The following is an 11264-nucleotide window of genomic DNA, read 5'->3' on the forward strand; positions in this document are numbered from 1 at the left end:
CAGCCCGCGGCGTGGGTAGAGCGCAGCGTGACAGCGGGGCAGCGCGGAGCCGCGGCGGCGGCGGGGACATGGGCAGATTTTGACGGATTTTCGGGGGGCAGGTTTTTTTTTTGGGGGGGGGGCCGCAGTGTTGCCGCACACCTTCTTGGGTTTGGTTGGGTGTTTTTTCCTTTTTTTTTTTTCTTTTTTTTTTTTTTTTTTTTTCTTGGTGGTGGAAATATAAGCTGATCGGGAGAAGGGGGAAAGAAGCCCTCGAGTGTCTCCCCGGGTTTGGATCCATCCGTGCGAGGGGGAGAAAAAAAATCTCAGCTCCGGCCCAACAAGTGGATTTTAATCTTTTTTTTTCTTTTTTTTTTCCTTTTTTTTTTTCCTCTTTTTTTAAAATTTTTCCTCCCCCTTTTCCACCCCGCCACCCACCGGCAAAGTGGGGTGGGCGTAAAGTGGGTGGGTGGGGGGGAAAAGAGGCAGCGATCTCCGTGGCGGGGGCTGAGCATGGAAGAGCCGCCGGAGGGGCACGGCCACCGAGACGCGGCGCCCGGCCCGGCGAGCAGCGGCAGCGGCAGCGATGGCGAGAGCGTGCCCGTGTCCCCCAGCCCCGCGCCCGCCTCCCCCGCCGCGCCCTGCCCCCTGCCCCTGCCCCGCCGCCGCCCCCCGCCGCCCCCGCCGCCGCCGCCGCCGCCGCCCCACCGCACCACCAACTTTTTCATCGACAACATCCTAAGGCCGGACTTCGGCTGCAAGAAGGAGCCGCCCGCGCCGGCCGGCGGCGGAGGAGGAGGAGGCAGCCGGGAGCGGGACGGAGACCGGGGGCAGAGCTCAGGTAGAGAAAACGTCAACCCGCTGCTGGCCCGGCCGCCCAACCCGCCCTCCCTCCTCTGCCCGGACTCGAACTGCCGTCCCGACGGCTCCGCGCCGCCGCCGCCGCCCGCCGCCGCCGCCGCCAAAGGCAGCCCCGCCGCGGCGGCAGCGGCGGCGGCGGCGTCGGGGGCGGCGAAGCCCCCCGCCGACGGGGGCGAGACTCACCCGGCGAAGTACGGGGAGCACGGCAGCCCCGCCATCCTCCTCATGGGCTCTAATAATGGAGGACCTGTTATAAAGCCCGACTCGCAACAGCCGCTGGTGTGGCCTGCCTGGGTCTACTGCACTAGGTATTCAGACAGACCGTCCTCGGGTAAGGAACCGCGGCGCATCTGGGAGCTGTTAAAATCGTGACAAGGTCCCCCTTCCCCCCTTCCCCTCTTCCTCCTTTTGCTTTGGCTCCCGGCCTGCTGAGGACCTCGCGTGGGGAGGCGCGGGGGGTGGGGTGGGGGGGGTGTCCTGGGTCACCCGGGGCGAGAGGAGACGTGTTTCCCCCCCTGCCCCCCCCTTCCTCCTCCAAGTCTCCCGAATGTGAATGACGCCGGGCCCGGTTCGGACGCGTTTCGCCGCGCAGGGCCCCTGCCCATGCCCCCCGCTCGCCCCGCCGTGCCGCAGCCCGGGGCGTTCCGCAGCGCGGCGGCGTGGGGCGGGAGGGCTGCGAGAAAAGGCAGTGGATTCGGCTGCTCCCGTGTTGTGGGGCTTTCTCTCCCCTTATTTTATTTTTTTTCTGGATGCTGGTGGCTTTTCGGGGGTGGGGGGGAGACCCGAGCCACATGTTGAGCGGCTGCTGGAGGTGCGTGTGCTTTCGGAAGACGAGGAAAAAGGGGCTTTTTTTGGGAAGGTGGCGGAGGGGCTGTTCCTCGGGGCCTCTGCAGCGAGGCAGAGCCAGGCCGGCCCTTAGGCCGCGCACTGCCGCGGGAGCCGGTGCTCGGTGCTGCGGTTCGGGGCCCGGCGCTCGGGGAGGGGACGCGCCCCTGCCCAGGGCTGCCCCGGGGGGGCTGCCTGCTCGGCCCTCCAGGCCCCCTTCTGCCGCCCTTTTCCACATTTCCACATCTCCTAACAGTAACCCAGGTGCCCCCGGCTGCCTCGTATTTTATCACCGTTGGTTTCTATTTTTAATTGTATTTTTTAAAAGAAACGGAGGGCGAGGAGAGAGGGTTCCCCCGCGGCCCCCCCCAGGCCAGCAGCCAGGGATCCGCAGCGCGGGCCGGGGCCGGGGTGGGCTGCCCTGTGCCGGCCCGGGGGGCGCGGGGCCGGCTGCCTGGGGGCCTCTCCGGGACACGGGGAAGGCGGCGATGCCCGGCCCCGGGCCCGGCCCCGGCCCGGCGGCTCCCTGCCGGCGGTCAGTGCGGCGCTAGCGGCCGCGCCATCTCCATCCCCAGTTATTGACACGTCCAGTGACTCGAAACTCAGAAAAGCCACTTTGATTGACTCGGGTGATTGATGGAGTGATAGAGCTGTCAGACGGCGCGGCCCTCGCTGCCGGCCGGCCCGGCCACGGGTGTTTTGTTGCGGATTCCCAGGGCCGCCGTGCGCCAGGCGTTTTGCACTTGCGCCTTCATTTCCTTCCCTCCCCGTTCCTCGGGCAGAGGGTCATTTCTGCATGTCCTCCCCGATGCTCCTCGCTCGCCCCAGCCCGGAGGGGAGAAGGGCGAGGGGCGACTGGCTCGGCTGGGTTCGGCCGCTCTCTTTGTTGTGCTCGGAGCTGCCCGCCGGCCCCGCCGCTTCTCCCGGCTCCGGGAACGAGCGGGCTGCGGCGGTCGGAGGCGCCGGCACCCCGCTGCAAGGTGCCGGGGCAAAGCGATTCACTCCCCGCGCCCTCCGCCCCGCCGCCGCCCGGGCCCGGGAGCATCCCGCCGGGCCCCGTCCCCCTCCCCGCCAGCAGCCGCCGGCGAGCCGCGGGGAGCCCCCCGCTCTGGGGAAGGGCTGCGCCGGGAGAGGAGCTTTCGGCCTACTCGGCGGCCGGGAGGCCTCGCCGGCTCCGGCTGTGGCTGCGGCTGGCGGGGGGCTGCGAGCCCGGGGCCGCCCGCCGAGCCTGGCAGCTGTCGGGGGATTTTCGCAGATCCCTTCCTCCAGCGATCCCTCCCCGCTCCTCTCCCCCCAGGCCGGGCCGGGCCGGGCCGGGCCGTCGTGCAGGGGGCTGAGGGCAGCTCCTCGGCCGGGCCGCTTCCCCGGTGAGCTCTGTGGCACTTCACCTGGCCCCGGCCCGGCCTGGGGATGGAGCGGCGGGGGGGGGCACTGCCTTCGGCTGGGGTTCACGGAGGGGGCTGCAGGCGGGGCCGGGGTCCCCGGGAAGGAGCGGCCGCCGTAGAGCCCGGGCGACCCGGGCGGCGGCGTGGCTCCGGCGGACAGGCTCCCCCCCGGGGCTGGGCCGGCCTTGCGGTGCGGGCTTTTGCCCCCCGAAGGAGAGAGGGGCAGTCCCCGGCCTGGCGGCGGCTCCCCGGTGCCGGGCCGCGGGGACGTTGGCGCCCCGCGCCGCCCGGTGGAGCCCTGTCCGGCCGGCGGGCCTTGGCCCCGGGCAGCGCGGAGCGAGCGTGGCCCGTCCCGGCGGAGCGGCGGCCCGACGTGTGCCGGGGCGGGGGGCGAGCGGGGCGCCGCTCCCCTCGGCGGGGCCAGCTCGGCGGGGCGGCGGGGGATGCGCGGGCGGCGCGCTCGGCCCCGGCCTCCCCTCTCATTCCCCATCCTTCCCTCCGCCGTGCCGGGGCGGCAGTGCCGGGGTTGGAGGCGGGGGGGGACACGACACACGGGACCGGCACAAATTCGCCCGCCGGCCATTTTTCCGGCGGCTGGCGGGGCAGGGGCGGCGGTCGGTCGGTCGGTCGGTCGGTCGGCGGCGCGGCCCTGCCCAGCGGCGTGTGTGTGCCCTGCCCGCAGGCCCCCGCACCAGGAAGCTGAAGAAGAAGAAGACGGAGAAGGAGGACAAGCGGCCGCGGACGGCGTTCACGGCCGAGCAGCTGCAGCGGCTGAAGGCGGAGTTCCAGGCGAACCGGTACATCACGGAGCAGCGGCGGCAGAGCCTGGCCCAGGAGCTCAGCCTCAACGAGTCCCAGATCAAGATCTGGTTCCAGAACAAACGAGCCAAGATCAAGAAGGCGACGGGCATCAAGAACGGGCTGGCGCTGCACCTCATGGCCCAGGGACTCTACAACCACTCCACCACCACCGTGCAGGACAAAGAGGAGAGCGAGTGAGGCGGCGCGGACCCCAGCCCTGCGCCGCGGTGCCGGCCCGCCGGCCGGGAGGCGGACAGGTGCTATTTAAAAGCAGATCTATTGTCTATCCATAGTATAAGGACTCCGATTAAGAAAAAAAAATATGAACACTTAAAAAAAATATCTCTATATAGCCAAACAGCATATGACCTTGTATATATTTAATTTCAGGTAAGAAATATGTGTAGCGATCTCTATTTGCTGGACAGTTTCTCTCTCCCCTTCTCTCTCTCTTCCCCCCCTTTCTTTTGTTCGTTTGTTCGTTTTGTTTGCTTTCGGTTTTTTTTCCCCTCGATGTCCGTTGCTCTTGTTTTACAGTAAATGTCTGACTTTCTGATCTTTCGTTCGATCTTTTTTTTGTGTGTGTGTGTGTGTGTGTGAATTTCTGTCTCCTTTTTTTTTTTTTCTTTTTTCCCGAGGAAAAAAAAATAATTCTGATCCACAGACTGCGAGACTGAACCCGCCGCTACAAGCCAAAGATTTTATTATGTTCAGAAATCTGTAGTCTGAAATAAAGTGTAGACTGTGTTCAGGATCCAGGCTGGCTGTAATTCTTTATTTTAGTGTATGGATGTTTGTATATATATATATACATAAATATAATAAATAAATATATATATACATACATGATACGCTGTTTATATAGTGCCATTTCGGTAGTGTATTTAGGTTTTGTTTTCGATTGATCAGTGCAGCAATTTTTAAACCGCTCATACCTGGTTCAAAACCCTGAGGCCTTTGATTTTTTTTTTTTTTTTTACTTTCTCTTTTTATTTTTCTAGCCTCTTAAAAAAAAAAAATTCTCTTTGACTGTTGTGGTCGTGCCTCACCTCCTGCGTCTTCCTTTTTAACAAGAAATAAAAAACACCTCGTGATAATGGTAATAATCTATCACCAGCTCCTGCAGGAAAAATGCCTGAAACCGCCTGGACATTTGGAGCTCCGGGATGTGTTGAAAAGGGATTTGCCTGACAGCTCCTCGCCTCGCTCCGAGAGGGGCTGCTCCCACCCCGAGTTCCCAGGCAGGAGCTCTCCCCGGGCAGGGCAGAGCCGTGTCCAGGAGACGACCGGAGCGATCGCCGCTCGGCACCGGGGGCTGCGCCGCCGCTCCCCAGGAGCGCTCCCCGCCGCCTGCCCCCCGCTCCCCGCCGCCTGCCGCCGCTCCCCGCCGGGGCTCGGGCTCACGCGTGCCCGGGGAGCGCGGGGTGGCGGCGGGCTGGCGGCGCGGCAGGACTCCCGGCTGCGGCCCCTGTCCCGCTTTTCCAGCCACCCCGGTTCGGTCCAGCTGTGCCCCGTCCCGGGGGAGGTTCTCTGCACCGCAGGCCCTGGGGCACCGACAGGCCGGGGTCGGGCTGTGCCCGTGGCTTTGGCCTCGGGCCGTCGAGGGCCACCGTGCCCGGGCCTGGCGCCCACGCGGGCCTTGCGCGGGACCCCGCGGAGCCGGGGGCGGCCGCCGGGGTTCCACTCCTCGTGGCCCCTGCTCACATCGGGCACCGGGGCGGGTGGAGAGACGCCGCCCCCCCCTGACGGGGCTGTCTGTCGGCTTTTCCTCTCCTTTCTTTCTGCTCCTCTGAATCCCTCCCCGAGGCCCGCAGCCGGCGGGGCGACAGCGAGAAGCGGGCCGAGCGGGAGCCGGAGTGAGACTCGAGCCAGGGGAGCCCCTCTCCTGCATCCCGCCCGGAGGCACGGGACAGCGCCGAGGCCATGCCCCGGGGAGTGGGACCGGGCAGGCTCGGGTGCGGACAGGGACCGGCGCAGCCTGCAGCTCGTATCAAGCCTGCAGCTCCCCCCGCCTCCTCGCTCCGTCGGAGGCATTAGGGAGTTTCCGTGTGTTCGAGGGGAAGGGAAGCAGAGGGGCAACGGAAGATGGCCTCTGCCATTTTTGTTTGCTTTTTAACTGTTTCTGCTTAGCGCTGCCGTTAGCTGTCACCGACCGGGGATGGAGGCGCAGGCCGAAGCTGGCCTGCCCGGTGAGAGCCCCCTGCCCTCCGCTCCCGCTGCCGGCGGGGCAGGACCCCTCCTTCACCCCATCCCACCCCAGCGCATCCCACCCCGTCCCCATCCCCGCCCAGCCCAGCCCTTCTCTGCCCGCCGAGGGCTCCGCTCCTCTGCAGGCCCAGCAGCCGGGAATACTCGGAGGGCTTAAATAAACGTTGTACAGCGCCATCTAAAGTTCTGCGTTTCTTTCTCCCTCTCCTCTTTTCCATGGGATTGAAACATGGATTTAAATCTTCCGCACCGAGGAAAATAAAGCGGCCTTCGAAGTCCGAGCCGCACGCCCGGGGCGGGGCGGGGAGGAAGAAGCGGCCGCCGACAGCCCGGTCCGGCGGGGGCACCGGCAGGGTTCGGGGGGCACGTCCAGACACCCCCCAGTCCCCCTCCACTTGCTGCTGTCGGGGGGACGCGAGACACCCCCATCGCCCCTTGCCGCGCTGTAATCCCAGCTCAGTTCTCTGCCTTTCCCACACACCCGCCGCCTCGCACTCCGCCGGAGCTGCGCAGGCGAAAAATGCCATTTTCCCCTAAAACCCGGGTAATGACGCTTCCCGAGAGCGTTCCGCGGCCGGCCCCCGCCCTGCCCTGCCCAGGGAACAGGGCGCCGACCCGCCTGGCTTTCCCCGCCCGCGGGATACGGGTGTTGCTAAGGCAGCCCCCCCCGCCCCACCGACAGACCCCCGGCCCGCTGCCTACCTGCGGCCGGGGACAGGCTCCCGGGCGCGGGGGGCGTCCGCAGGGTGGGGGGCTCCGGAGGAGGAGGAGGATGAAAAGGGGTTTCCTCAGCCGCGGGGTGTCCGGCCAAGCTCAGCTGAGCGGAACAAGTCAGGAATAAAGACGACGGGGGAAATATAGGGCAGATTAAGGGGAGCCTAAAGAGGATTATTTAAACAAATCAGGCTTTTTAATGTAATTATGCTTTTAGGATTTCTCGGCGAGAGCAGCTGAGCGGGGCGTATGAGGGGACCGCCGCAGGCCGGCGTGGGCCAGGTCTGCCCTCGCTGGCTCCATGAGTGACCTCGGTCCCCCGTGGGGGCCGGGGCAGACAGCCCCGCGGGGGATGTCCTCTGGCCGGCAGTGGCGGGGGGGCCGCCCCCCGGGGCTCAGCAGCATCAGCCCGCGGTGGAGCCGAGAGGTAAGAGCAGGAGCCGCAACATCCCCCCCCTCCCGTCGGAGAGGGACCAGGTGTGTGCGGAGCGGCGGGGGTAGACGGGGGTCACGCACCGGGGCCCCCGGCCAGAGAGCTGGGGGCTGGTCGGGCCGGATGGGGCCGGGGAGCCCAAGCCCCGGGAGGGGGACACCCACCAGCCCAGGCGGAAAAGCCCTCGAGGAAAAGCGGTTCCTCCGCTCCCCCTCCCTGCCTGGGGGTCGGCTCTTTCACACCCCGACTGTCGGGAGGCAGCTGCGCGTTTGCGGGGAGTGAATCGCAGCCAACACCCAACAGACGCCCCCCCGCCCCCCGCTGCCCCCCTCCGCTGGTGGAGGGACGCACCGACGCTCATTTCTCCCTCCACAGCACTCGAGAGCCGGGCACAACCGTTTCCAGGACCCCGGCCCCGGCCCGACGACCACCCCCCGGCGGCCTGCTGCTTTGCATATGCAAATGAGGTTCGGGGGAGGAGGGGAAGGCCACGCGTGGTCCCCCCCGTCGGTCCCCTCGGGCCGGGGCGCAGATCCCGCTGCCTCCTGTCACAGAGCTTGTTCCTTTGTGCCGCCTTTCGAGGAATCAAAGCAGACACGGTTGTGACACGTAGCCCGGCGGGTCAGAGGTCAGATTTCACAATCCCAATTACAATGATTTCTAATGATGTTTATCTTGCGGGCTCCGACGGCTGGGAGCTTTACAAGAGGGCTCCGCTCCTCTCCCCTCTGCTAGGAGGGCCGTGGGTGCGGGGGGCCCTCGCCTCGGCTCCGGCCGGGGGGAGATGCGCTGCCCCCGGGCACGGAGCGCCGCGCCCGCCCCTCCGAAGGGCGCTGGGAGCCGGACGATGGCACCTATGGGGCCCTCGGGGGTCCGGCCCCGGGCTCCCTCCATACCCCCCTGCGGTGCTGGAGGCCACTCCGGCGTTAAGCGAGTGAATCTCTCAGTGGCTTACAGTGAATATTACCAAGCACCGCACCTCTCCCTCCCCGTCGGGCAAGGTCCGAGGCAGCGCTAACAAGTGACTGAGCGGAGGTAGGAACTCTGCTCGCCAAACAGGCGCTGGTGTTTGTCCGGAGCCGATCGTGGCTGGGGTGGCCGGGGGGGGCTGTAGGGATCGGCCTTGCCCCGGCCGCCCCCTCCCCTCCCTGGGCCGAGGCGTGCCCGAAGCCGCTGGCAGAGCCCCGGGGGGCGGCGGGCGGCCCCGGCGGGGAGCTCACTCCGTGCCGCCGCGCCCCGGCATTGTCCCGGCACCGGGGGGCACGGCCCGAGGCACCCCCAGTCCCGGGGCTCCGACCTCTTGTCGGTGAACCGGCTTCGATTTAACTTTTATTTACAACACATAAACGCAGAGTGGCTGCCGCATCAAAACACGACTCAAACGGTTTCCGATTAAATGTAAAACCGTTTGGAAAAAGCTTTGCCGAATGGCGAAGAGCTGGAATGTGGAGAAAAGGGTTATAGATTTTGAGTAAAAAAAAATAAAAATCTGTAACTTTTCCTGTGTTGGGGAGTTGGACACGCAGAGCCCGAGACCCAGCCTCGGGCTGACTGTTGACAGCAGCGCGCAAGGTGCATCTTTATGCTCTACATCAAATGCCTTTGAAACAGATTTAAAAGAGTGTATGTAAAATAGCTAATGGAGCTCTTTCTTCCGGCTGAGCAAGTCGGGGAACCAGACTTGGCTGGCAGTAGAAGTCCTTTGCTCCGAGATCTGATCTTTACTGCACCAGGTGAGCAACCCTTACATTAAAAAGAGTTTGTTGGTTTGTTCTGGGTCACTTTGTCAGGTTGGAGAGACGAGGATGCGAATAAAAACTTTGTTAGCTGCGGCGGCAGCAGCAGAGCCGTGCGGGGGGTGAAGGGGCAGGGGCTGCCGAGCCAAGACCCTGCGGCCAGCGCCCAGGGCGATGCCGGTGCCGCCGGTGCGGTCGGGGGGGGGGGGGGGGGGCGGGGAGGCCAGTGGCGGCCGTGGGGGCGGACACCGGGCGCAGCCCCCAGGCTCGGCTCGGGCACGGGAAGGAGCCGCGACGCCAGGGCGATGCGGGGGCACAGGGCACATCTTTTTTTTTTTTTTTTTTCTCTTTTCTTTTCTTTCCTCCCTTTCTCCTCCTCGGTCGGGTTGCTTGGAGCCGCGGGGCTCGGAGCACGGCAGGGTCACGCCAGAAGTGAAGGCAGCCCAGACGCCGGGCACTGCCGGGGCAGGACGGGGCATTGCTCCCCCTCGGCGGCCTCGGCCGAGCAACCCCTTGCCAGGCGGGGAGAGCCCTCCCCGGCCCCCGGGAAAGCCCCAAACCTCCCCGGGGCCAGGCGCCGCCGCCTGGCAGCGGTCGCCCGGGCACAGTAGCGGCAAGGGGGCGGGAGGGATGGGGGGGGGCAGGCAGTGGTCCGGGGCGCCGGGCTCGGCTACCGGTGGCCCGCAGCTGCCCAGCCCGCGGTCTGTGTGCGCGGGTGGGGTGCGGGACAGCGCCGTGCCCGCTGCGGGCCCTGCAGTGCCTCCGCCGTGCCGGCCGGGATGCTGCCCGCCCGCGGCGCCGCGCCTCCGTTTGCCAGGGCACGCTGCTCCCCGGGAGAGCGCCGCAGGGACCCGAGGAAGGGCGGCAGTACCGGAGCACTTTCCTTCTAGCTCTCCCTCTATCCTTCCTTTGATTGCCAGATTAAAAAGGCACCCCTGCTCCTTCCCCGGCCCTGGGCTGCCGCAGCGTCCCGCTGGCCCTCCGGTCGCCCTCCCGGCGGGGAGCGGGGCTCGGGGACCCTGCGGGGGCACCGCCGCTCTCGGGTGTCCCCCCACGACGACAGACTTTGTAAGAAATAGGTGGAGGAGGAGTCGCACCAGCATGGCCTTCCCGGACCCAGGAGCCGGGCGGGGCAGAGGTTAAGCTTCAACCCAAAAATCTGGAGGGAAGGGAGCCAGAGGACTGTGCTCTGGTGGGTCCCCTCCGTTATGAAAAGATTGAAGAAGGCATGGGAAATAATATTAACTTTAAGATCAGCCCTGGTTTTTTTTCTTCCAGAGAACAATGCGTGCCTTATCTCCCTCTGAATAAATAAATCATAATTGCCCGACAGTTACCCGTCACAATAAACCTGACCAGCTCTTCCAACAATTAGTTACGCGTTCTCTCAGCTCTGGTAAAAGTCTTGTTAAATGTGATGAATGTTAAAATAAGCTACCCTTGAACGTACTTTGCAAGATCTTTATTGGAAAAGTACAAGTATTTAAGCTTCTTAAGGAGATGAATCCATAATGAAAGAAGGCAGCTAGTAAAAGATAGGGCTGGAGATAGCACTAGATTTTCCGATACCAAATGAAATACTAATTGGATCATGCTTTTTTAATTGGGCTTGGTGTTTTCCTGAGGGTCTAATGCAGCTTTGTAAAAAAAATTTAGATGTGTACCCTTTGGCTTCAGGAGCTGGGCACTGACTCCACAGCAGTTTTGCTGCAGAGGGCTGTCAGCTTGGCTTCTTCCACTGGCAGCTTCAGCTGCATAGAACGTTGCCTGGGCACATCACACCTTGGGTACTGCAGGGCTGTTGCAGCAGCACCTGGACCCCAGCTGAAAAGGTGCTTCCCATTAGGCCAGGCTGGGGGCAAGCACTTGCAGCCCATCAGCCCTTAGGAGACAACAGTCAGTGCTTTGGATAGAAGAGGGAGGCTTGACACGATGCTTGCTCCTGCTTCCCTAGCAGAAAGGGGGGAAAAAATTTTGAAGTCTCCTGCGCTCCAGCTCCCGATCCATCAGATGCTAGCACTGCTTACAAGAGTCCTGGGCCAACACTGTAGTCAGGGAGAAGCACGGAATCTGCCTCCAAGACGTGGAAGTGCCAGGCAAGAGCAGAAGACTTGAGCACCTGTGTGTAAATAGCCCCAAGAGCTGGCCCTGGGAGGTATCCTTCTGGCTAGGAACCAGTGTAGACCTTGCACATTTGAGGACCTTTAATGGGATTAGAAAAATTATCACTATCTTTTGTTGTTATTGTTCCTTGGGAAGGGCTGAATTTTTCTTTGGCATCTTCCCATTTGTGTGTTCCTAGGTTATTGACCTGGCTGTATC

The 11264-nt window shown here is 64.2% G+C and overlaps 1 protein-coding gene across 1 annotated transcript; it reads left to right on the top strand.

Moving 5' to 3' along the window:
• The first annotated feature begins 492 nt into the window (after positions 1–492).
• On the top strand, positions 493–4605 carry EN1 (engrailed homeobox 1). Its single transcript, XM_055719018.1, has 2 exons — positions 493–1171; positions 3733–4605. The coding sequence occupies exons 1-2, from the start codon at positions 493–495 to the stop codon at positions 4047–4049; spliced, it is 996 nt and encodes a 331-aa protein (XP_055574993.1). The 3' UTR covers positions 4050–4605.
• Positions 4606–11264: the final 6659 nt, after the last annotated feature.

Source organism: Falco cherrug, chromosome 8 (genome assembly GCF_023634085.1).
Source record: "Falco cherrug isolate bFalChe1 chromosome 8, bFalChe1.pri, whole genome shotgun sequence".
Classification (NCBI taxonomy): Eukaryota; Metazoa; Chordata; class Aves; order Falconiformes; family Falconidae; genus Falco; species Falco cherrug.